Raw genomic sequence first — 27,223 nt, 5'->3', positions numbered from 1 at the left:
CCATTTTCGATACGGTATACATACCGAGTGAGAATTCTTTCCTCCCCTTACACTGTATCATTTAATTAACATATCACAGTCGCAGTCGCGTTACCTTTGAGACACCTCACCCCCACTCCCGACCTCCCCCCCCCCTCTCCCCTCACTTATTCGCCCATTACAAGATTCCATGCAGAACATAAATTAAAGTGCGGGCAATGTACCCTGCAATACATATACGACACATGAGCAAAGTTAATGACAGCTATCTTATACAGAGTTAAAGACACTGATAGTTATGCCGTATACATGCAGTTATATCATATACAGTTATATAAAGTTATATATAGTTACAGCTATATAGTTATAGTTATAAAGTTATATATTGTGTAGTCTTATATATTGTTATATACGGTATAGTTCTATATATGAAGTCATATATAATTTATATATTATATAGTCATATATAGTTTTATAGTATATATTGTATAGTATATAGTTATATATTGTTTCAGTTATATTGTTATATATTATATAGTAATATATATAGTCATATCAATACTTCTGTATCTGTGAATTGACGGTCGAGAGACTTCTCATGCAGCTATAACTGGTCTTATCAGAGAAACAAACAGGCAGACACACAGACAGTTGGACGAACAGAAAAACACTTGTCAAGTTGGAGCATCAATTGAGACATGCACCATGAAACCATGCCAAGTATATCATTGTATATATAAAGATGTACTGTGACTGTGTGACACAGCCTCCATATACGTAGAACCGTTCATAAAGTATAAACAATGCACAATGTGAAGTTGATTACTATACGGTTTCTACAATTGAGGCCGGTTGTCATTTGGCTTCAATTTATTACAAACTTTAATTGTTCATTACCCTTTGGTTGACAAGAAATCACCTTGGTGTCGCTCGGATGGAAAGGTCGCTATAATTACATGAGTGAATCTGAAGGGAAATAAAAAACAAAATTATTTATTCCCATGGTAAATGTAATTTATAGCCAATATACAGACGCATACAGCGGAAAGACATGACTGCATCGAAAATACGATTGTATAACTATGTAATATATTGTGTTGGCTAAGTTCAGTTCCATGCAAGGTATATTAGCGTATGGTATCACGTAGTAGCTAAAGCTACGGTAAATAGTATTTAGTTTGGTAACGTGACGGTCAACACTCACGTCAGTGATTGAGTCGTGTGAACTCATATGGTTATACTTTGTCGTTTTAAAGTCTCAGTTCACGTTTGTCAAATTTAAACTTCGGACTTTCCAGCTTACTGCACTAACATTTCATTGAAAATGACACCGTTCGATGCAATTTTCATATCAATATTCATTATATTTATTGAGTTAGGGCCTATCTGTTGTTAAAAATGTTGAGGTGAATAAAATTCGCCAGATTTATTAACGAGTCCGTAGATTCTACAAAATTCAATCAGAATTTGCAAGCCCTGCCTAACAGATCATGCGCCAATCAAATCTCTCTTTTTTGTAATTTACGACGGTTTACTAGGCTTACTTTTACTTTCGTGTAGCCTGCTTTTGGTCCCTGTTCTTGTTTCTTTCTCTCGTTCTTACCGATGTAGCTTGCGAAATTGTGTCATATCCTTCAATTGCAATGAATAAACATATATGTTTTCATACCTTTCCTCCGTGGAATTGTAAAAAGTGGTTGATACGAGTGTAGGACTGCGTTATAATTTTGTTCGGGCCGCATGTGTAGACTATTTTGTTTACATTTGACAGGGCCGTGGCGGTCGCAGTGAATTTACGGTAAATCGTTCGCCCCATAAGGGCAGCAGAAAATAAATTTCTTTCTTTCGATTGCGACAGCTTTTCTTCATTAAACCCGCCTGGTCAGAGTGCATTTAGAATAAGAAACATTGAATCTACTTCGGAAGTTTGTTTTCCGAAATTCATCAGCAAACACGTCTCAAATTATCAACCGCTTTTTCTTGAAATTTAGAATTGCAGTGATATACTATGATTCATAAGGGGTGGTTTTATACGTAAGAAAGAAAGAAAGAAAGAAAGAAAGAAAGAAAGAAAGAAAGAAAGAAAGAAAGAAAGAAAGAAAGAAAGAAAGAAAGAAAGAAAGAAAGAAAGAAAGAAAGAAAGAAAGAAAGAAAGAAAGAAAGAAAGAAAGAAAGAAAGAAAGAAAGAAAGAAAGAAAGAAAGAAAGAAAGAAAGAAAGAAAGAAAGAAAGAAAGAAAGAAAGAAAGAAAGAAAGAAAGAAAGAAAGAAAGAAAGAAAGAAAGAAAGAAAGAAAGAAAGAAAGAAAGAAAGAAAGAAAGAAAGAAAGAAAGAAAGAAAGAAAGAAAGAAAGAAAGAAAGAAAGAAAGAAAGAAAGAAAGAAAGAAAGAAAGAAATTATTTAATGACTGAACGTTTCGCCGGACATAAACCAAGTTGACGACCGTTGAAAGTATACATTCCATTTTCAAAACAGAAAATTTGTCGGAGGATAAAGTGAACGATCGCCCTCTTTCTTTGCCCGCCGTGTCTAAAAATATTTCGTCTGTCATGATTCTATATTTTTTGGCACGAAGATAGAACTGCGATTCATATACTCATGTCAGTTATCCTCTCTGCTTATCTGAGATCATTGTAACGGAGTTTGTCTATCACAACTTCACGGTATTATTTTTTTCTCTTTTTTTCGGAACTCTGGATGTGTGTAACTTTTTTTCCTAATTTAGCCTTGCCCAGTTAGTGTACCGTATTAACGTGAGGCCTAAGTTTTACGACTAAGGCTACCCAGCCTAGCTTAGGCCTAAGTAAGACAAGGTATGGTTCTAGCCTATGCCCACTGTAAGCCTAACATTATTAAGCTAAATTACTGACCACAAGTTCTTTCAAAATTATTGGAAAGGATAGCAATTACAAAATTTCAAAACTTTTGAGGGAATCCAATTGTTTATAGCACCTTTGACTTTTGTTTTCTAAAATATGTTTTTCAATATTACAGTTTTTACACTGTAGACTGTGTAGGCCTAGCCTATACACTACAGTGGAACCTTGACTTGATCTCACCACCCATCTTGGCCTAGCCTTGTAAGTAATAGTTTATGCAAATAACTTGGGGTGTTAGTGATCGCGTTTACATTATTCTTTGACTTGGAATGCATCTACACAACTTTCTTTCTCTTTTCTACGCAAGAAATTCAGATGATTGTAAATTGATAATAACATGTTCAACTTAAGACAAGTTTGTGCATTTTATGGAGATAATAAGTGTAGGCCTAGGCCTAATTCCTATCAACTCAAGTCAATAGGACTTACTATTTCTTGCCAGGTAAAGCTATATACTAGATCTTGTAAACAGTAGGTATTGTAGGTGTCCAAAAGAGTGTTCAGGATAGGATTTGTATATACCTTGTATCACATCCCTAGTACAACACAATGTGTAAACTTTGTGGGTTAGCGTTGATCAACGTAGCCCATCTTAGCATTAAGCTAGTACCAGTAGGCTTAGCATCTTTCCACATTTGGTGGATGAGTGACTTATAAATGTAGCCGGCATCAATGAACCTGATAAAAGTGTAAAAGGATTATTGTACAAAATGTATTGTGCAAAATTTCACAACAAAAACTGGCTTTGTTTAATTTTCACCTATCAACAAATTTTTGCAGAGTCTAATTTTAGCATTTAATCATGGCAAATGTTGTTATTCTTGACCTAGTATCCCTACTGAGTCTACTTGGGCCCACATATGGCGTGGGAAGAAACGTATGACTTTTGTAGACAATTTTGCACATTTTCCTTGCGAATTTCATCGGACAGTGGGTGAATTGGCTTTTATTGAAACGGAATTAACTGATTTTAAGTTGAAAAATTTTGGCAGTCCTGTGGTAAGCTGTGAATTATCAAATTGTGTAGAGAATTTCTTTATTGAGTTGGAGTCTTGCAGTTTTGATGGTTTCCAAATTTCTTTATATTCTCAATCAACATTTCTGGAAGGAAAGTTTAGACAGTATCTTGCAGCAATGTTGATGTGTGTTATGAAGGGCTCCCATGACTTGCCAAATAGCCCCAGTAGATCCCTGAGAAAATGTGGTAGAATCCTATTCTTTATGCTTAGTAGTGCCCAGCCAATCAACCAATCTCTAACACAATTTTCTTCAAAGTAAATAAAGACAACAAAAATTAAGTTTTTCTATGAACAACCTTGACATGGCATGTCATCATTTTGCATTACATTTAAAAGAAGTGTATATCAAAAGAAACGATTGATTAGAAAATTCTGCTAAATCACCCCTGTTCAGCCAACAGTAGTCGGAAAGAATACATGTGAAGATAACCTTAATTTCACCCTTTTCATGTACAACTCTGGTTCTGATGTGACGAAGAATTTACAGAAGTCTACAGTACCAACAAATTATTTTACTTTTCTTCTCAATGACTGCACTGTCTCTTCCAGGATGGCTGCCAAGCAGAAATGGGACCGTGAGAGTTGGCAGTGGGTGTACGCAACTCCACCGGAGAACATCAACGATGCACACATCAACACAGCGTACGGTGTCTCGAGGGCTTCATGCGCTCGAGATAAATCAAAGCATAGGTTCGTGGTATTACAAGTTGTGTGTATGTATGTGTGTATGTATTTTAAATCCTCCTGCAAGCAGGAACTCGCGAAGAAGCCATCATTGGCTGATCAAAGCCGCAAGCTGACCGAAGTCAGTCTCTTAGATTCATATTTAACGTCCATGATTATGAATTGTCAATTGTCAACAACTCTGTAACTGGACAACATACATTAATCTTGGAGTGACTGGAACTCGGGACCTTATGATTGAAAGGCACCGGCATTAACCACTGAGCTAACACTCCCAAGGAAGTTCTCTTCCTTGTTGAAAGAAAGCCACATTTTCATCAACCACCATATACATGGTAATCTGTCAGGGTTCATTTTGTTTTCTTTTTTTTTACTCAACTATGGATTAAAATGGTTGACAAAATTGACTTTGAACTATACAATGTCGTTTAACAAGAAAAGATAAAATGTAAGGTGGTTTATTCTTAGCTACAGTAAGTCTCATATATTGTGAAAGAGGGGGTTTTCAACCATTTAATGGTAATGGGTCACAAAATAAAAATCAAGATAAGTACAGTGTCAATTTTGGTTAAAAAATGCTGACAATATTAATCTATTTCTTGTAAAGTATTATTTTTATATAAAACATTTCCAAAGAATTTTGATATTTTAGTCAAATAGTGAAGTCTGCCACATAAATTTAGACATACAGGAGGGATTTTCGACCATCGGGAGATATTTCAACATTCCAAATTTATATCAAGTGGTTTTGCCCATTGATATCCTTCTAAATAAAATAATTCCAACCAAAATCACATCTTTTTCTCTGAAAGTAGTTTAGGTATGAAAATCCTGTTAAACATTTGCAAAATGTTTTAAAATAGTACAGAATATTAAGTGATGCATTAGAGCACATACTGAACATGGTTACAGTTTACCTTACACAGACAACCTCATGGCATATTTTAATTGTTACAAACATATTAATATATGTTTGGTCATGTTACCCAAAATAAATAGATTTCTATGACAAGTTTTGGTCAATGTGTTCATAGTACTTAAAGTTAATATGCAGAGCCTGTGTTTAATTTTGTATTTGAAAGTAGTCGATTACTGCTTATCACAGGGCCTATAGATGCATGAGGGTTTTCGACCACCTGACAAACAAGAGTTGTAAAACTTATTAAACATCTGTTTACTTGTTGCCAATTGAAGTTATAAACTATAGATAGATGTGTTGACTCTCCATGGGTTTTAAGATTACAGCAGAAATTTCTATTTGCTAAGGATAACAAGTTTTTCATATGCAACTTTTAATAATGTGCGTCTGTCTCTTAAAAGCAACCAAATATAGGGTGACTTATTCAAGGTTTCTTATTTATTTTTCAGCCAAAATTTGATTAAATGTGCACGATAATGATATCAAGATGAAGAAACTCTTGAATGAGCTAATGTTGCTAATTAAGTATCATTTTCATAGCAAAATGTATTTAATTGATCAATACAAAAATGTGGTCTAAATTAACCTCCTGGTCTAATACCCCATCTGTTACCCTATATATCATTGAAAACGTAATATATATAAACGTGTATGTATGTATATATATATTTATAAATATATATATATATATATATATATATATATAATATAAATATATATTTTATATATGTATATATTTATATATTTATATGAATATTTATTTTGTTTTTGCATCCTAGGAAAAACTGCACCAGCAATCCAAACTGTTTGGTAAGGCTCGGAGAATCGGCCTGGCTAGACGGATTCCGAGAAGACGAATGGTATGACATAGACGATCCAAAAGAAGAAATCAGGGAAGCAGTGAGTAGTGCTAACCTATCACTATATAATATAATCAGGGAAGCAGTGAGTAGTGCTAACCTATCACTATATAATATAATCAGGGAAGCAGTGAGTAGTGCTATTCTATCACTATATAATATAATCAGGGAAGCAGTGAGTAGTGCTATTCTATCACTATGTAATATAATCAGGGAAGCAGTGAGTAGTGCTAACCTATCACTATATAATATAATCAGGGAAGCAGTGAGTAGTGCTAACCTATCACTATATAATATAATCAGGGAAGCAGTGAGCCGTGCTATTCTATCACTATGTAATATAATCAGGGAAGCAGTGAGTAGTGCTAACCTATCACTATATAATATAATCAGGGAAGCAGTGAGTAGTGCTAACCTATCACTATATAATATAATCAGGGAAGCAGTGAGTAGTGCTAACCTATCACTATATTATATAATCAGGGAAGCAGTGAGTAGTGCTATTCTATCACTATATAATATAACTCTGTGCCCTGAGAGCACAGTCTCTTACCTGCCAAAGGTCAGAGGGCAAATTCCAGTTTCAGTGTAAAATGCAAATTTAATTTTGTTTGGTCTTGTACTTGTACTTGTTTTTACTGTAGAATATAAATTAAGTTTCCCTGTTTGCTGCTTAGATTGTGATATTTCCAGGCCCTAGAAGTGGCTGAAAATTCAGGAGTAGAAGCCTTGAAGGTCAAAGCTACAGTATATAACTTAAGAGTTGAATTTTCCCCACAATCTGATTGTTAAAAAAGAATTTTTCAAGAGGAATTTTTTTTTTTTTTTGATTGATTAAAGAGTATCATATTCTTAAGAAAGTATCATCCTGAAATTTGGCAAGCAATTCCTGCATAGTGTTAATATCAAGATACTGATAGTTGGAAACTGTCACAATTATACCATAGGTGAACTTGAAGCAAACAGGTGTGATGTCATAGTTGCACACTGATAGCAAATAAATTTTGTTCTTTTTAAATTTTTTACTGTGTTGTTTTGACCTTGGATCAAGTCTTCAGCCTTGTGTTTGTGAAGGAAGATTAAATCTGTGATATCTCCCAAATGGAATCAGCTTTTCCTTTAAAGCTGTTTGGAATAGTTGGAATATGACACTTATCTCCACCACACAGACCAATGGATTTGTGTCTCCTGGCTGTAGAGAGTCGGGTGAGGGGGGGGGGGGTTGAGTTGTTCATGACAAATATATTTTTAGTCACATGGAATGGCGAGGATGGCAGGGCTTGTGTCTCTGTTAAACATCACTTGTTATCATTTATAATTTTTTTAAATTTGTCCCAGCTGGGTAATTATTGTTCAAGACTAGAGAATATTCAGTTATCACATGAATAATAATAACAACCTTTCATCATTTGTAAATATATGGGTTTTTTTTCTGTTTCAGGGCAGCTGCATTGGTTTGAAGAACCTTGGAGCCACCTGCTACATTAATACATTTCTACAGGTGATAACAACATTATTACATGATTTCTTCTCCCCTCCCCTCCCCTCCCCTCCCCTCCAATCCAATCCCCTCCTCTCCTCTCCTCTCCCCTCCCATCCCCTCCCCTCCTATCCTTTCCCCTCCCATCCCCTCCTCTCTCTCCCCTCCCATCCCCCCTTTCCTATTCTATCCTCTCATCTCCTTTGTTTCAACAAAATCGTACATTTTTATACTGAACCACAGCTCAAACTTGATGGGTAGATATCAGGGGGGCAACCACCATTTTTGTAGGGGGAAGGGAGGCTAAGATGTTATGTTGTTCTGGAGAGGGATGGCCTCTTGACTTTGAGGAATTGTTTGTAAAATGGAATGTTTTAGTTGCAAATTGGGGCTATATTTTGCAACTATTGAAGCACTTTTGAAAATTTTTGATCATTAAGGTTGTACTGCACATGCATGTAATATGCTAATGTACTGTACATTACGATTTCGTGTTGTATTCTGCCCCCCCTCCCCTTCCCCTCTCTCCAGAATTATATGTGGTTGCACCTCTGTTAGATACTGTGCAAACACAGTCCAAATAACTTTACAAGATTAACTTCCTTTGCAGTGACAGGAAATAAATTTACAGTTTTCTGTACAAAATTGACTTTTTTTATGAAGTGACTGTGTTTACCTTGTTTGAGCAAATTAAAATCTTAAAATCCATAATCCTGCCATTGATAACTTTCATGACAAAATAATATGTTAAAGACCCTTTGCATATTCATTGTTTGTTTGTTTGTTGTTGATCTTGACAGGTTTGGTTCCATTCTTTGAAAATTAGACAGGCAGTATACAAATGGATTCCTCAAGGTCAACTCTGGGGTGAGAGCTTCTTTCAAACTTTATTTTTTTTCTTCCCTTTTTAGAGATATCCTGCTTTCCATGTTCTAAGGTTGAGTCATCAGAACATGAAAAATTGCTGGAGGACTCACATGTACTGTTTATTCTTGACACAAGGAAATATGAATTTGTTATGCCTTTATGCAATCGTGAACAAACGATAGGAAAAAAAACATTATTTTTGAAGTGTATTGTAAAGCTAAAGACCATGCAAATATAGTGACATCAACATGCCTTTGTCATGACAGCGAACACACACAATGGAAATTAAATTGTCAGTAGCTCAAAAAGTTGTTTACACAAGAGGAAGTTTAAACAGTCTAGATTTGTTTCCCTTTCACTTGCAAAATGAAGGCAAGGGTGGGGGCAATGGGAAAATTGTCTCCTCTTTTAGTTTTGATAAGGCGTAAACTGGTCCTGCTTTACCCTCATTGCAGAAAACTGTATCAGATTCATTATTATTACTCACTGTTTCATTGTTCACTCTCTCTCCTGCCCCCCCCCCTCCCCTCCTTGCAGCCCTTACCAGTCACGACAGATTTGACTGGTCGAGTCTCTCGGAGAAAGATCTCGAACCCTCGTGCGTTTGCGGTCACCTGCAACTTCTGTTTGCATTGCTTCAGTTCAGTGAAAGGAGGTTTGTGATGATTCTTGTAAAGTATTTCACTTTCTGACTTTTCCCTTTATCTGCTACTGATGAAACTGCTACTAAAAGCAGTGTTCTCTACCAAAAAGGGTAGAGCAACTCTTTGGCAAGTTGTGGTGGGTGGCCAGAGGATAGAAAAAAAACCAATACTAATATTGGAGTCATTTCCTGAAGTGACACATTCCCTTTAAGTTCCCATCTTGCAATGCACCCAGTTAGGACAATTTTTTGCTGTACTGTAATGTCATGTTCCGATTCGAAGCACTCGTATTGTCAGTATGAGCAGTATGAATATCGTGTTTCTGTCAGGTTAAGGTTAAGAACTGTTTGTACTGTCAATACGAGTGCTTTGAAGCATGAAATCGGGAGGACAGTATAGAGTGGTATTAGCATTAGAATAGATAAAGGTTAGAAACTGTTCATACTGTCAGTACGAGTGCTTTGAAGCATGATATTGGAGTACAGTTAACAGTGATATTTAATAGCATTGGAAACTGTCCCAACTGGCTGGACAAAGAACATAGTGCATAATGTCTTTGAAACTCATCAATTTTATCTTAAAAACAAACCGGTAAATGTATTTATAAAAGAAATTGTTGAATTTTGATCGTATCAATATCGTATAAGGTCGTATCACAGAGCATCATTGACAGCTGGTCAACATTCCAGATATGTATCAATTTTCAATGGTGGACAAGACCAAGGAAGATTATAAATAGCCTAAATAGAGCTGGCCAAGAGCATCTGATGTTATGACATCACAGAACTCCTACCACGATCCAATTTCCTGGAAGAATCGAGGGACTTAGCCCAGTCAAAATTACGTTCAAGCAACCATATCTCGAGTTCGGAACAAGATATCGAGATGCCTCTTTTATCCATAAGTGGGGGAATAGTTTTCTTTGCCAATATATATGAATCACGTCGTGTGCAATCAGTAATCCATTTTACAGTCAATAACGCTTGCATAAGCTTACATAAGTTTCTTATTTGTAGGACTTGCTGTATATTTGTTGTATTACTGTATGTGTATCGCAGTCTATTGATACTTTTACTATTGCTTTTTTTTTTTTTTTTCTTTTTTCGTTTACCACCTGTGTAAACCGAATTTGCGATTGTGTACAATAATTTCAAATTCAATTCAATTCATCTCTGCCCTTGTTTCAGTTACATGGATCCGTCCAGCTTTGTCCAATCACTTGGCTTAGATGCTGCTCAACAACAAGTAAGAAAAGACAAACCCTTCAATAATTGATTCTTTTTTTTTTCTTTTCTTTTTTTCTTCATTAATATTTGTCAGAGTCTGGAAAGGTAGAGGTTCCTGAGCTCATGTTGTACAACTTAAGTCCCATCGAAACCCCACAGTAAGGGGGAAATTGAGCTTTAAAATTGAAAAGTTTGCAATTATGAAAATAATGAATTTTACAGATTTAAATTGGAATGCTTCTCATTACACTGCACATGCTTTTGTGTGTGTATAATTTGCCACAAATATCTCTGGATTTGAGAAAACAGTTTGTAACACTTTTATCAAGCAGGCAAACAGTTTTCCTCCTTGTGTCTCTCCTGCCCATCCCACCTCCCTCTTCCCATTCTCCCACCACCCACCCCACCCAATCCCCTCCCCTTTATGCTCCCTTTCCCTTCACAAATATGACCGTTAATATAGAAAAAAAATTTAAATAACATTCAGGGATGTGCTCTGGAATATTTGAGTGACGGCAGATTGTGTGGTAGTGTGATCCACACCCTGGGAGAGGGATCTCATGGGTTGGGTACCCCCTCCCCACTGGACAAATTTTGCACATGAAGTATGCTTAGGTGGTGCTATTTTCCTTCTCTGTGCCATGTATCCTCCCAGATTTTGGTTATGGTAAAATTTGTTAAATTATCATCAAAAAAGTGCCGGGCCGAAATGTTTAAAATACTGTTTGTGCTGGGCGGCATTCAGAACTGCTGGACGCAGCCGCCCGGTGCCGCCCATTGTGAGCACATCCCTGATCATTGGTGTACGTTTCTAAGGCATATATCTAAATGGGAATTAAACGTTGTTGTCTGTCCATAGGACGCCCAAGAATTTGGAAAACTCTTCCTGTCTCTCCTGGAGGAAAAATTCGCTGACCAATCAGATCCGGAGACAGCTAGCCTCATCCCGAGCCAGTTCCGCGGTCAATACACCTATGTGACAAGGTGAGACAAGATACAGACCAAGTAGTATCCGTAGCATTTGAAAGATGAAATCTTGGTAATGGTTTGTGAGTGTGTGTGTGGGGGGGGAGTGTGAGTGGGGATGGGAGAGGACTCTCGAGTGGACTCACAAGGTATTGTGACCTTGAATGAAATACTTTATAACACTTCTAGATTTCTTGATACCTGTCTAGTGTGTGTGTTTGGGGGAGGGGGTGGGGGGATGGGGGTTGAAAATGGGGGTAGGAGTGGACTCACAAGGTATTGTGACCTTGAATGAATTACTTATAACACTTCAAGATTTCTTGATACCTGTCTAGTGTGTGTGTTTGGGGGGAGGGGGAGGGTGAGGGGGGTTGAAAGTGGGCATGGGAGTGGACTCACAAGGTATGTGACCTTGAATGAACTACCTTATAACATTTCTAGATTTCTTGATACCTGTCTAGTGTGTGCCATATATTTGTGTTTACATCATCCCAATAAACTCCCCTCCCTCTTCTTTATTAACTTCTTCATGATTTACATTTGTGATTGATCATTCCATCTACATTTCCGTGAGGTTTGTCCAATTTACTTGTTGCCTCGTCCTTATCGTGAAGTCCTTTAAGTTACTGTGGTACGTGGGTGTGTTAATAAAGGGCGTTGGAAAAAGAAGCAATTAAACCTAGCTAGCATCTGGGAGGTTATGGGATTCATTCCCGGCCAGTCAAAGTAAGACCGGGTTTCATTCATTCGGGAGAAATCCACTGATTTTCCCATCTGAAATGGTCTTCCAAATTGTCAAAATCAAACATGAGTTGAAACTGTAAATAGGATAGCATGAAGTGTAAGTAGTAAGCCATTTCTCCTCTACCGCATTCGAATGTGATGACTTAGCATCCTTAACTAACTGCCTTCCAGTCATGATGATGATGGTGGTGGTGCTGAGGATGATGGTGATAATGATGGTGGTGGTGGTGATGATGGTGGTGATGATGATGATGGTGGTGGCAATGGTGGTGGTGGTGGTGGTGATGATGGTGGTGTTGGTGGTGGTGGTGATAATGATGGTGGTCGTGATGGTGATGATGATGGTCGTGGTGGTGGTGATGATGATAGTGGTGGTGGTGGTGGTGATGATAGTGGTGGTGGTGGTGACGATGGTGGTGGTGGTGATGATGGTGGTGGTGTTGATGGTGGTGGTGGTGATAATGATGGTGGTCGTGATGGTGATGATGATGGTCGTGGTGGTGGTGATGATGATAGTGGTGGTGGTGGTGGTGGTGATGATAGTGGTGGTGGTGGTGACGATGGTGGTGGTGGTGATGATGGTGGTGGTGTTGATGGTGGTGGTGGTGATAATGATGGTGGTCGTGATGGTGATGTGATGGTCGTGGTGGTGGTGATGATGATAGTGGTGGTGATGATGGTGGTGGTGGTGGTGGCAAGGTGGTGGTGATGATGATGATGATGATGATGATGATGATGATGATGATGATGATGATGATGATGATGATGATGATGATGATGATGATGATGATGATGATGATGATGATTTATTATTATCATCATCATTATTGATTGATGTTTGATTGATTTCAACATATGTGGCTCATCAAAATGTGAATATTTTCCTGACTTAAATTGATCTATCATTATCATATCTACATTTTCAGATGTCTTCGTTGTGGTAAGACGTCGGAAACTCCAGCAAGTTTCTACGAGTTGGACCTTAGCATCAAAATGCATAAAACTTTAGATTCCTGCATTGGAGAATTTCTCAAGGTAAGTTAAAAGCTGGCATCGAAATTTATCATTTTTTCCAATTAATTTGCCCAATGTTTAAAAATTCCATATTGCAATAGTATGAACATTTTGCATTTATTATATGAAAAGTTCACAGAACCTTAATAGTTGAGAGTTGAGAAGGAAAACTTTGCATACCCGCTGATCCAGTCCTGAATTGTGAGAAAAGTCTTAATGCCCTGTCCTGTGGGAAAATTTTCTACCTCAAAATTGAAAATATATATATTTTTTGCAAAAGAATATGCAGCACAATGGCATGAAAGTGACTTTTGTTGTACAGTTACAATATGAACATGTTATGAAGGATCAGTAGTTAACCAATTATGATTGTATGTATGTGTTTGTGTAAGTAAGCATACATGTTTATATTGACATGGGTGTATGTGTAAATATGTATGTATATGCATATATATGCATATATGCATATATATATATATATATATATATATATATAATATATAACAAAAATCCACGTTTACTCCAAAAGATTTACCCCATTAAATTGCCAAGTATTGCTGACGAAGGTCCCAGGGGGACCGAAAATTCCAATATATTTTCTAAAACTTACTCCTTATTTGTCAATTATGAGTCATATCTTATTTCTCTGGTTTTCTCTAATAATATATATATATATATATATATGCATGTGTGTATTTGTATTCAATTGTGTATGTATGTATATGTGTATATTTATGTATTGCAGGTGGTAGGGGTGGGTGGGTTACACATGTTGGGTTGGTGTGTGGGTGGATATAAGTGTTACTGTTTTCTTGTATTGTTCTCTCTATTTACTTATGGGAGCGCTCTACTAGACAAGCCCTCTAGATATTTTGGAGTGCTTCCTTTCACAATATTCTCTGTTGTTGATATTTTTTGTCACTTAGTTAACTTCTCTGTATTTAGATTGTGAAGAAACAAATAAATGAATGAATGAATCTTTCCTAAGATCAATATACACAATGTATGATTTTACCCACAAGGCTAACATACATGAGCCTTTTCTTCCTACCCATTTATTTTGAAGGTTGTCAATGCCGCTGGCCAAAATTTGCTTAAAAAAGGCTTTTCAGAAATAATTTGGAGGTTCTGGCCCTCCAGAGGTAGGAGAGGGGCACACTTAGACAGTCGATTGTCTAAGAGATTAACGAATGCTCCGAGGGTCGCAGTAAATTGGAGGCAGTGTGCTGATGACGTTTCGAACCCATCGTAACCTGTTTTCTGAAACTTAAAGCAATATCTTTTTTTCCTCATTTTAGGAAGAAAAGTTGGAGAAGAGTAACCAGTACCACTGTGATTATTGCAGACGGAAATGTGATGCTGTGAGGCAGATACAAATAAACAGGGTCCCCCCCATACTGAATATTCAACTACTCAGATTTGTTTATTGCATGTAAGTGTCACCTTACACATACTGAATATTCATATGCTCACATTTATGTATTGTATGTAAGATAAAAAGTGAATCTAGTGTTACAAACAGGGTCCCACCCATACTGAATATTCAACTACTCAGATTTGTTTATTGCATGTAAGGAAACATCATCACCTTACACATACTGCATATTCATCTGCTCAAATTTATGTATTGTATGTAAGATAAAAAGTGAATCTAGTGTTACAATCAGGGTCCCGCCCATACTGAATATTCAACTACTCAGATTTGTTTATTGCATGTAAGGAAACATCATCACCTTACACATACTGAATATCTTCTGCTCAAATTTATGTATTGTATGTAAGATAAAAAGTGAATCTAGTGTTGCAAACAGGGTCCCGCCCATACTGAATATTCAACTACTCAGATTTGTTTATTGCATGTAAGGAAACATCATCACCTTACACATACTGAATATTCATCTGTATCCAATTTTTGTACCTTGTACACACTGAATATTCATCTTCTCTGCCTCTGGCTAAGATCATATGTAGTATCTGTTCCCTTTCGAGGGGAATGGTGATACACACCCAACGATGATCACACAGTCACAGTCTTGATGCAAGGGGACTGGGGTTGAGAGCGGATCAGTCGTTCGGTAGTTTGGTTTTCGTGCCCAGGTTCTTTCCTGGTGACTTTTCTTAAAAAATATTCATCTGCTCACATTTATGTATTTTATGTAAGATCAAAGGTGAATCTAGTGTTACAAATAGTGTACCGCCCATACTGAATATTCAACTCCCCAGGTTTGTTTGTTACAGGTAAGAAATCAACTTATTCAAATAGTTAGGAACCGTTGATGCCCACAAAGCTATAGTGAGTGTGTATTAATGAAGTGAATATAACATTACACAGATATGGCTCCACTAAAACTACTTCAGAAGGCATGCACGGTGTATGTGTAAAACTATAGGTAATGAATATTCATTTAATGTTACCTGGACTAATTTAGCATTCACACTTTGTGTGAGTGTTTTGCAGGTTTGTGAATTATGTCTCTCATCAGATACTGCAAAATAGTATGCTTGAGTGTACCTGAAACTGCCGTACATATTTTGCATTTTTGTAGCAGTGTTGCCTCTTTGCGTAGCATGTTGCCATGGGATACCAGATGAATTATAAGAGTGTTCACATGGTCGAGTGGATAAGTACAGTGGCATTACAACCATTGAAAAGCTAGCATCTGGGTGGTCATGGGCTCAAATCACTGGCTGGTCAATGTATTGAGAATCCCCAATTTTCCTACGGCAATGGTCTTCCAAGTTGTAAAGGAAAAAATTCCAAAATTAAGGTTAAACTGTAAAGAAGATACCAACCTGAAGTAAAGTGTAAGCATTAAAGGATTGGTTCAGGTGTTTGACATGTCTATTTTGTATGAAAGATCACAAAAAGACCAAAAGAACAGTGAAGAAACTACCATGATAGCATGCTCTGTTAAGGAGATATGACACTTTGAAGATATCAAAATTTCTTTGAAAATGACTGGTGTAGAAAGACTTACTGTGAGGGTGTGATGTCACATCCTCACTTCCTTAACATTTGTGAAAATATTTCTTTAAAAATTATTTACATTTTTTAACACATTTAAAAATAATATAATCAAAAATTCTTCAGATGTTTAATCTCAAATACTTCCTTTGACAAATATGAGATCTCCTGACATATCTTTTGGTTGAAAGTCATGAAATCTCACAAAATATTTAGAGAAAAAAACAAAGACTTTTCAGGAATGTGAGGATGTGACATCACAGCTAGTCAGATTTCAGCAGTTTCTACACAATCTGATAAAACTTTACACTTGAATATCTCTTTAACCGAAAAAGATATTCGAACAGTTTTTTCACCATTGTGTTTCTTTTATTGTCCTCTTTCATATAACATAAAAATGTATGACAACTGAACCAATCCTTTAAATCATGTCTGTTTCTCCAAAACCAAAATGCTATGTGTCTACAAAGCATGGTAATATAGCTGTTTTCCAGGCCGCTTATTATTCCCCGTTTTTGTTTTTTCATTTACGCAGGCAAACTGGAAATAAACAGAAGCTGAACACGTTTATATCATTCCCAGAAGTGCTCGATATGACTCCATACGTCAACCTGGCAGGTGAGGTCATGTACAAGATTGAAAAACATTTCACAATTTTAAAACAATAATTTTTGTCTTGAGTGCATGGATCAGGGTTATCAACTTATAAAACATTTCCCAATCTCACCCAGTCTATGTAGCTGTTGTCATTTTAAATCCAGGATAGGCTTGCATCAGGGGGAGGGGTAAGGAAGGGGCGCACCATTTCGTGGTCAGTTATAAATCGGACTTGCGATAACATCTTATCCAAGATGGGAGGGAGCCTTTAAACAAGAGATGAAGTTGACAAACCTGGATCTCATTCTGGTGAAATGATGTTATCTATCAATAATGGAGGTGGAAGATTGATTACGGTGTTTGTAGAATCAAGTGAGCGGTGACGAGTCTAACAAACAATCATATATTACAGATCCATTTAGTGTTGCTTTGCTTTCATTCACAGCTATGACTTTCCATTCACTGTTGTCATCATCATCATAAACAACAAAATTAAATGTCAAACAGAAACAAATTAAATATAATTTATATCTGTGATATGAAAGGAATCTGGAATGAGAAGCAATTTTGCATTATGTGTTATAGTAGACTTTCTCTTGCTATTTCTGTTCAGATGTTAAGCTTTTGTCGGCACACCTTTACTTCTTGCCATTGAGGACGGTCCGGGGGGGTGGGGGGGTAGGGACTGTGGAGAGAGAGTATATTGAGAAGTGACGAGTCAAACACACATTCGTATATAACAGATCCATTTGGCGTTGCTTCGCTTACATTAGCAACTGGGTCATCGCTTTAATTGTTGTCATCATCACGATGAACAACGAGAAAATATGAAACGTAAACAAATCAAGTATATATTATTTAAATTTGTGTTGTATAAAATGAGTCTGAAATGAGTAGCAGTTTTTTGTTATGTGTTAAAGAAGACATTCTGTGTTATTTCTGTTCAGTTTTTAAAATTTGATAATATGAATGACTTTCTTGACACAGATGTTATTAATTGTGATTTGGTCAAAGGAAGAATCCCATTTTTATTCTTACTAGGTAGGAAGATGGGGACGGGGGGGGGGGGGCGGCGGGAGGTGCGGGGATGTGGAGAGAGAGAGAAGAGGCACTGACAATGCTGTACAAAATATAGAATAATTAACATATATTCAGAACTTCACGGAGTAATGGTATAGGAAGAATATACGCTTGGCTTAAAGATGGGATGTTGCTTCAGGTGTGATAAAACAAAGCAATGTGGGTAGAAATGCCAAATTTCATGATGAAATTGTATTTGGGCTTCTGCTCTTCAAGGGAGGAAGCACCGTAAGTGCTGGAGGAGGCTGCAAAGTGAAAGAAATATTCTTGTTTTGTATTTCCAGCCTGATTTGTTCATTCTGGTTCCTCTATGTTAATTTTCTCTTCTTCTTTCATCGTTATCCTCTCTTCTCATCCCACAGGTCATGACAGACAGGAGTTAATCTACGAACTGAAGGCGGTGTTGATTCACAGGGGTCCATCGGCTAACTCTGGTCACTACGTGGCCCACATCTTTGACCAGGTGGCCGGCGACTGGTACAAGTTTAACGATGAGGAGGTACAACAGATCAAGGGGAAGACTCTCAAGCTAGGCCTGGAAGAAGATCCCCTGGGTAGGTGTCATCCTAGAAATGCATTGATATGGTGCATAGGTCCCTGGGTAGGTGTCATCTTAAGCATCATTTATATGGTGTGTAAGCCCCTGGGTAGGTGTCATCGTAAAAGCATTGTTATGGTGCATAGGTCCCTGGGTAGGTGTCATCATAAAAGCATTGATATTGTGTGTAGGCCCCTGTTAGGTGTCATTGTAAAAGCATTGATATGGTGCGTAGGTGTCATCGTAAAAGCATTGATATGGCTGGAAGGTGTCATCAAAAAAAGCATTGATATGGTGCGTAGGCACCTGGGCAGGTGTCATTGTAACAGCATTGATATGGTGCGTAGGCCCCTGGATAGGTGTCATCCTATGAAAGCATTGATATGGTGCATAGGTCCCTGGGTAGGTGTCATCTTAAGCATCGTTATGGTGTGTAAGCCCCTGGGTAGGTGTCATCGTAAAAGCATTGGTGTGGTGCATAGGCCCCTGGGTAGGTGTCATCTTTAAAGCATTGGTATGGTGCATAGGTCCTTGGGTAGGTGTCATCATTAAAGCATTGATATTGTGTGTAGGCCCCTGTTAGGTGTCATTGTAAAAGCATTGATATGGTGCGTAGGTGTCATCGTAAAAGCATTGATATGGCGGGAAGGTGTCATAAAAAAAAGCATGAATATGGTGCGTAGGCACCTGGGCAGGTGTCATTGTAAAAGCATTGATATGGTACGTAGGTTCCTGGGTAGGTGTCATTGTCAAAGCATTGATATGGAGCGTAGGTCCCTAAATAGGTGTCATCGTAAATGCGTTGATATGGTGCATAGGTCCCTGGGTAGGTGTCATCATAAGCATAGATATGGTGCGTAAGCCCCTGGGTAGGTGTCATTGTAAAAGCATTGGTGTGGTGCATAGGCCCCTGGGTAGGTGTCATCTTTAAAGCATTGGTATGGTGCATAGGTCCCTGGGTAGGTGTCATCATAAAAGCATTGATATTGTGTGTAGGCCCCTGTTAGGTGTCATTGTAAAAGCATTGATATGGTGCGTAGGTGTCATCGTAAAAGCATTGATATGGCGGGAAGGTGTCATAAAAAAAGCATTAATATGGTGCGTAGGCACCTGGGCAGGTGTCATTGTAAAAGCATTGATATGGTACGTAGGTTCCTGGATAGGTGTCATTGTTAAAGCATTGATATGGAGCGTAGGTCCCTAAATAGGTGTCATCGTAAATGCGTTGATATGGTGCGTAGGTCCCTGGGTAGGTGTCATCATAAGCATAGATATGGTGCGTAGGCCCCTGGGTAGGCGTCATCGTAAAAGCATTGGTGTGGTGCATAGGCCCCTGGGTAGGTGTCATCTTTAAAGCATTGGTATGGTGCATAGGTCCCTGGGTAGGTGTCATCATAAAAGCATTGATATTGTGTGTAGGCCCCTGTTAGGTGTCATTGTAAAAGCATTGATATGGTGCGTAGGTGTCATCGTAAAAGCATTGATATGGCGGGAAGGTGTCATAAAAAAAAGCATTAATATGGTGCGTAGGCACCTGGGCAGGTGTCATTGTAAAAGCATTGATATGGTACGTAGGTTCCTGGGTAGGTGTCATTGTTAAAGCATTGATATGGAGCGTAGGTCCCTAAATAGGTGTCATCGTAAATGCGTTGATATGGTGCGTAGGCCCCTGAGTAGGTGTCATCATAAAAGCATTGATATGGTGCGTAGGCCCCTGGATAGGTGTCATCATAAAAGCATTTATATGGTGCGTAGGTCCCTGGGTAGTTGTCATCGTAAAAAACACCCTCATCAGAGGAGAACTGTAATGGTCAAAAGTCTCAATAGCCAAATATTGCCAATTGTTTTTTGTCTTTTTAATTGTACACCAACATCCAAATGTCATGTTACGTTTCAAGGTAAACATCGCCCTCCATGTGCTAAATGTTTTTGGGTTGTTTTTCCATGTGCCGATCAGATCCTAGCAAAGGAAAGAAGACAAAAGCAGTGAAAGGGAGTCACTCCTCCAAGAATGCTTACATGTTGGTGTATCATCAACGGGAGAAGCAAGGTAAGGTCTACAGTACTCCCCCTCCCACCCCTTCCCCTCACTCACACATCCATGATCAATAAAAATATTTAATATATATACACAAAATATATATATTAGATTAAAATATTTAAATACATTTGTGATATTTAATTCCTCATGAATGCCATAAAAAGCAAAAAAATTTGACAAAGATAATTTGGTATCTTCCATTCTTAAGCTTCACAGGTCTCTTCTGTGAAGAAGAAAAGTTAGAAAATAGTGTACTTTTTTTTCTTTTTCAAATTTAGAAATCCGACAAAACTGAACTTCGTAGTTATATAATTCTTTGTATGTCGTGCAGACTTCTGTCATTACAATACACAATCAAGTTTTTTTCTGTGTTACTGTCACCATAATGTATTCCTTTCAGCATGATGCGTGGAGCTGAGTCAAACTCTGATCCCTGTTTTTAATAGAATTTGAAAATGTTTTCCCTTACTTTATTTTTTCTTCAAAAATTTTGAATTCAATTTCTGTTTTCAAATTTGATGCATCAGAATGGGAATACGACTACTTAAGGTCTATTCTCATAGTTGTCGGGATATGGAGGCATCTGGTAACATTACGTCTGCAGTTGATCGATTATTAAGTTCTACATTAAGTTCATAAGTAGCTCTATAAACTTACAATGCATGTAAACGTTGGAGCCGTCTGCAAATTGAAGATCAAAACAAAAGAATGAAACAAACAAAAATAAAACAAAATTGTGTGATTTTTTAACACCCATCTTATAGAAACAAACCTGCATCGCTCTTGTCTTTCACAGTAGACACGCCAGCCGTGGAACCAACTTGGGAGTCGCTGCCCGGTTACCTACAGGAGCTGGTCAGGCGCGACAACGAAAAGTTACAACGGTGGATCAAGGAACTGGTAGATATGAGGAGGAGTAATGTGGAGAAGGGACTACAGAGGCATAAGCAGGTCATTGATATCTACTCCTTGTTACCAGCCAGGAAAGGTAAATTCTTTAAAAGTTTATTACTGAACCAACGTTCGTTTATTCCTGAACCAACAAATTCATAAAAAGACAAATTGCTGTGTTGGTTATAACAGTGGGTAGAACTAATAGAAATATATACCATGCAGTGACAAAGTTCATTGAAAGTTGTATGATGGCACATTGTGTTATCATTGCCCTTCCCCCCCCCCCCCTCCAGAATGAAATTAATGAGGTCAAACCCCAAACTTCCCCAAGCGGCAGACCGATTGTTACGAAAAATCCTAACATACAGTACATAAATGCACAACACGTATGTGCCATACAACCTTAACAGTTGAAACTCCCTCAACATTGTTACAAAAGTTGCAAAATATAGCATTATTTTTATCTATAAAGCAACTTCCATTTTTAACAAAATTTCTCAAAGGAGAGGGGGTACATTCCCCTGGATGACTCCCCCTCACCCCCACCCTGGAACAAACATGGTGGCTCTGCCCCTGATCATTTGCTAACAGCAAATATTACTTTTAATAAGATGACAGTAACCAACTATCTTTCCATTTTCTTTCTGTCTTCTGTGGGATCATTTTTTCTCCTTCTGTAACAGCATGAGATAAATTCTCTTTAAAAGAGCTCAGAAAACTGTGAGTGAATTCCCTCTGACCATTCAGAATATTTCCACCTTACTCAGTGCATACAACAAAGCCTACTGTAAAAGAATATTCAACAGTTTGTAAAAGCTGTACTTTTGCATCAAATCTGCTTCCACCTGATGGTACCACACTCGTCTATTACATAATCCTTCTTGCTTCTTGTTTTGATCGTATTAGAACCTGTGTACGACTTTATGGAAGTCTCGTGGCTAAAGGAGTGGATGAACCCGAAGAACAAAATCTCGGACATCACCAAGGCCGATAATGCAGACCTCTTATGCAGCCATAAGAAGATGGACCCTGGTAAAATACACCTTGCCAAACGGATTCGAAGGGAAGCAGTAAGTACATGAAGAATTTGTCATGTTACGTAGATAATAGTGGAGGGTTGTGGGAAGGGGGGGGGGGGGAGGATGTGGTTCATCACCCTTAAGGCACAGTGTCAAAAAACAAAAATCTGCAGAATCCTGCTCAGCTGGGATAAATTAATATCAAACAATAGAGATTATATCTGCGGACTAATAGTGTCTATTGTGTCAAACCACAGAGCACAATAGGTCAAAGAAAAAATATTCACGTTTTGCTGAAAACTCAAAATCTCATTATCTTGTCCCTAACTTGAAATAAATAACGTATAATAAATTATTGTTTAAATATGCTTGATTCATATAATATTCCTAATATTTCTTTTCTTATATATTTACCAAAATCGAATAAATATTGTAGAAATATGTCAGGAATCTAAGAAATGCCTCATCTTCTACCGAATGTGAGAAGTTACTCGTGACCAAGTTTATTTTTGTGACAGGCAGACACGATTTATTCCACTTTTGGTGGCGGACCTCGGATCACGGAGACGAGCCTCTGTGAAGCCTGCGTCCGATCTAGAGCGGTGTCCATGAGGCTGCAGTCGTGTCTGCAAGAGGACAGCAAACACATCGCACTCGGTCTCAAGTCTAAAGTCGATGGGTAAGATACATCCGTACCAAAAGAGCGAGAATTGTTTCCATATTTTACGAAAGATCCTCGTAGCTAAAGTATCTCTCTTGTATTCCTTGGCAAGATTGTATTTTGGAATAGATGTTGACCTTGTTTTGTGGACAAACTGAAAAATTGAAGGATATTTGTCTAAATATGTAGACGAAAATTATCACTTCTCAAGCAAAATATCAATTTGCTTGTGTCCTAATTTCATTTCATTTATTTATTTGTTTCTTCACAACTTTACAAGATAAGAACAAAGTATATAAACAAAATGAATTACAAGCTGTGAAGGGAAGCCCCTGTTGGACTCAACTATAAAGTAACACACTCCCTTGTACAAAAAGAAACATCAGTATACAAAAGAAAAACATAATTATAATAAATATAAGTGTAATAATCCTCAATTCACCCCCTCCCCCTCCCCACACACACAGTGATACCCCACCCCACCCCGACACTTCTCACTTAACAGTGTAACAGTACTGATATATATTGTTGACTTTAACCTTCCTGTGTCTCTGTATTTTTAAAAATGAAATATCGACAAACGTAAAACACAAATCGTCAAAGTCATGCCCGACTAAAAAGTACCTGGTTGTCTTTCAACATTAAAACTGATAACAAATTTAGTGCACTTGACATGTGATACAGTAACTTTTCATTGGACTAACTTTTATCATTTTTTTTTTTGTAATGGTAGAATTTGAAAGGATTTTGCAATTTCCGAACATATTTACTCATTTCACTGTTCCTGTAACAATGAAAAAAATGATGATTTCGATTGCCTTGGCTTCCTTAATGGTTATGTATAGTACTGCCTGATTGTGATAAAATTCAAGAAAAAATACAGCTTAGGCAATATAAGAACGACCAAAATTTGCAGTATATAATATGCAGTAAATAAATGATATATTGTAAGGTTCTTTGTTTCTTTTCTATTTTGTTATTGTGTAGTCAGAGCGGTTACTGGGTTGGTAAGATGTCCTTAAGATGTTGGAAGAGGCTTGCGCAGGCTCAGGCCGAAGTAACCGAAGAGAAAGAGGGGATGAATGGAACACCTTCATCTGAAGGTGAGTTTATGAGCTGTAAAACCAGAGAATTTAAGGGCAAACTCTGAGTTTATTTGCTGTAAAACCAGAGAATTCAAGGCTAACTCTGTTAAAAATGTTTGAAGTTTTCCAACTCATTGCTATTCCCGAATACATGTAATAAATACCTATTATATACGTTGAAATGACAATGAGCTAGAGTATAAGATAGTGACAAATCTACCTTAGCCTCCACCCAGCCTCCAGGATTGGAACTCAGCCCCCCCCCCCCTCCCCCTGTATATTTGGATGTACTAACCTACCGGCTATGCACACTGAATGTTGCCCGATGATGCGGAGCTAGTGCAGGCCATTCGTATTTCCTCTGTCATCTAATTTTATCTAACAAATGCCAGTCCTATTTTGTGATGTATTTGCCTCACTCTAGAGATGGTAAGTCATGGTGCCAATCAAACTTTAAACTGCAAATTTTAAAGTTGGATCTGGGAAGATATTCTTGAGACGTAAACCTTTATTAGATGCAAAGTTAAAATCACAACTGGGCAAATGGATATGTGTTGAAAAACAAAAATATACATATATATATATATATATATGTATGTGTGTATATATATATATATATATATATATATATATATATATATATGTTTCTGTTATACATGAAAATCATTATTGATTATACGGAAAAAAAGGCAACTTGCTAGTGAACCAGAGGCAAACCTGAATAGTGGAATCATCTTTCTGGATTTTGAAGGGGAAAAATATACTTTTAATATGGAGAGACCTCATATCAACCAATCACAGGTTAAGTCAATCAAAGGTGGAATTCAGTCAAAAAAGTATTCCAGGAAAAGTGGTCGTAAAATCAGAAGGTTAAATTTTGGTCAAGATTTTTCTTGAATTTTAAACTAAAAGTAAAGATCATTCTTGAAATATTAAAGCTATCATGTTTGAGTGAGATAAGAAACACCTTTGGGCCCATAAAATTGTTTTCCATCCTTTCTTTTCTCTTTCATTCAAGATGCAAAGTCGAAAGAAGAAGGCGACGATGTTGGAGAAGAACTCACGTCATTCAACTCAGAAATTCAGTGTCAACACGGTAATCTGTTTACAAATTTTGATGTTTGATGGAGAATTGGCCGTGGTTTGTAAGGATATCATCTCTTGCCATGCAGAGTACACCTGGACATAAAAATATGTTATGTTTCTTGCTCTTATGTCTCAACAGACATTTCAAATTTTCAGGAAGCCAAAAGGATTCTGTGATATCAAACATTTCTTTTTTTTCCACAAATCTTTACAATTTTGTTTAAAAGTTTTGTTACAATTTCCTTTTCAATTTGATGATTCCTCCATCAAATCAACTTTTTTAATTTTCTCTCCCTCCTTCTCCTCCTCCTCCCTCTCCTCCTCCACCTCCTCCTCCCTTCCATCTCCTCCTCCCTTTTACTCTCCTCCTTTTCCTTCTGCTTTTTCTGATTTTCTCCTCCTCCTCATCTCTTTCTCTTTCTCCTCCTTCTCTTTCTATTACTCCTTCTCCATCTCGTCTTCCTTCTCCTTCTCCTCATCGCTTTCTCCTCCTCCTGCTGCTGCTCTTCCTCATCTCTTTCTCCTCCTGCTGCTGCTGCTCCTTCTCCTTCTACTACTCTTTCTCCATCTCCTCTTCCTTCTCCTTCTCCTCATCTCTTTCTCCTCCTGCTGCTGCTCCTCCTCTTCATCTCTTTCTCCTCCTCCTGCTACTGCTGCTCCTTCTTCTACTACTCCTTCTCCACCTCCTCTTCCTTCTCCTTATCTCTTTCCCCTCCTCCTGCTGCTCATCCTCCTCTTCCTCCTCCAGGTAATCTATCAACAGATACCAGCAAGAGGCGGATCGTCACACTGGGGGTGTGGAGGAGACTCCGTAACCACTTTAGTCTTTGTCCAGAATTTCCTGAAACTTTGCCGCCTTGTGACTTGTGCCAGGTTAGATTTACATTTTATTTAATAACAAGTCTGTCAGATATGTAACTCTTTTAGGGAGCTCTGGTGTTAAAAATGAAGGGAAGAAAGAAACACCAATAATGAGAAGTTAGAATGAGAAGACAGGAGCCAGTTAAAAGAATTTTGAGACTTCTTCACTTCTTGATGATAGAAGCTTATTATCATATTAAAATATATATAAAATTGAATTTTCCTTTACGGAATCGTATAAAACCATTTTATTGGAAAACCTTGACATAATAGTTGATTAAATAGTGAAATTGTTGAAGCAGCTAGTCACATCAAAGCATTCTCCACAATTTTTTTTTTTTTTTTTTGGTACCCAAAGAAATTATAATCATTTGGTTATTTATCCACTCTGCAATCACTGCCTTCTGGTCAACGGTTTTATTTTACCAAGTATAATAGAATCAACCAAACATCAACAAGTTACTATATTATTTAATGGTTGTTTACTAACCTTTGCATTTGACCAGCCTCCTATTTATTATAATAACACTATCTTGTTTTCAGAGATCAGACAGTGTTAGGAGGGAAGAGATAGATCTCAGGTGTTCCAGGGCAGCCAGCCTCAAGGATGTCTTGACTTACATTTACATTCCGAGAAAGAGACCCCTGGTCCACTCAAAGGTGAGTCTAAATTTCTAAATCAGAGATGTCTTGATGTAAATTAATACATTCCAAGAATTCTCCGGTCCATTCAAAAGTGAGTCTAAAATCTAAATCGGATACGTTTGATATATTTAATAACATTTCAAAAAAGAAAGCCTTGTTCCATTCAAACATGAGTCTAATTTCTAAATCAGAAACATTTTTATGTATATTTACATTCCAAGAAGAAAAGCCTTGTTGTCCTCCCCCCCCCACCCCCCCCCCAAACATTAAACTTTACGATGTGATATGGTGAATGCTGAGGCTGTAAATGAGGCATATAATTAAGTCTACCAAAAAGTTGTGCTAATAACTGCTATTTATTATTGGTGTGAGGTTATAAAAGGTGGGGAGGTTTGCTTCCCCCCCCCCACCACCCTGGATCTGCACCTGGGTATTGAATATGTGTACAAGTAATTCACTTTAATAGGTTGCA

The 27,223-nt window shown here is 37.5% G+C and overlaps 1 protein-coding gene across 2 annotated transcripts in view; it reads left to right on the top strand.

The window, feature by feature from the left end:
- The first annotated feature begins 2,468 nt into the window (after positions 1 to 2,468).
- Positions 2,469 to 27,223, top strand: part of LOC139976110 (ubiquitin carboxyl-terminal hydrolase 48-like) — a 30,945-nt gene continuing 6,190 nt past the window's right edge. The window contains exons 1-20 of one of the 2 annotated variants that reach the window (XM_071984550.1): positions 2,469 to 2,640; positions 4,425 to 4,565; positions 6,258 to 6,378; positions 7,780 to 7,839; positions 8,619 to 8,685; positions 9,223 to 9,340; positions 10,517 to 10,574; positions 11,415 to 11,539; positions 13,192 to 13,300; positions 14,578 to 14,711; positions 16,780 to 16,862; positions 18,284 to 18,475; positions 20,417 to 20,509; positions 21,300 to 21,488; positions 22,301 to 22,464; positions 22,932 to 23,092; positions 24,062 to 24,177; positions 25,178 to 25,255; positions 25,994 to 26,118; positions 26,650 to 26,766. In XM_071984550.1, coding sequence (XP_071840651.1) covers positions 4,426 to 4,565; positions 6,258 to 6,378; positions 7,780 to 7,839; positions 8,619 to 8,685; positions 9,223 to 9,340; positions 10,517 to 10,574; positions 11,415 to 11,539; positions 13,192 to 13,300; positions 14,578 to 14,711; positions 16,780 to 16,862; positions 18,284 to 18,475; positions 20,417 to 20,509; positions 21,300 to 21,488; positions 22,301 to 22,464; positions 22,932 to 23,092; positions 24,062 to 24,177; positions 25,178 to 25,255; positions 25,994 to 26,118; positions 26,650 to 26,766 — 2,250 coding nt within the window. In that variant the 5' untranslated portion in view covers positions 2,469 to 2,640; position 4,425. Of the gene's footprint in view, positions 2,641 to 4,424; positions 4,566 to 6,257; positions 6,379 to 7,779; positions 7,840 to 8,618; positions 8,686 to 9,222; positions 9,341 to 10,516; positions 10,575 to 11,414; positions 11,540 to 13,191; positions 13,301 to 14,577; positions 14,712 to 16,779; positions 16,863 to 18,283; positions 18,476 to 20,416; positions 20,510 to 21,296; positions 21,489 to 22,300; positions 22,465 to 22,931; positions 23,093 to 24,061; positions 24,178 to 25,177; positions 25,256 to 25,993; positions 26,119 to 26,649; positions 26,767 to 27,223 lie in introns of both variants that reach the window. The other variant, XM_071984549.1, reaches the window with a different exon arrangement.

The sequence above is a fragment of the Apostichopus japonicus genome, chromosome 11 (assembly GCF_037975245.1).
Source record: "Apostichopus japonicus isolate 1M-3 chromosome 11, ASM3797524v1, whole genome shotgun sequence".
NCBI classification, from domain to species: domain Eukaryota; kingdom Metazoa; phylum Echinodermata; class Holothuroidea; order Aspidochirotida; family Stichopodidae; genus Apostichopus; species Apostichopus japonicus.
The sequence above is the reverse complement of the archived record's forward strand: the minus strand, read 5'-3'. Positions and strand labels throughout refer to the sequence as shown.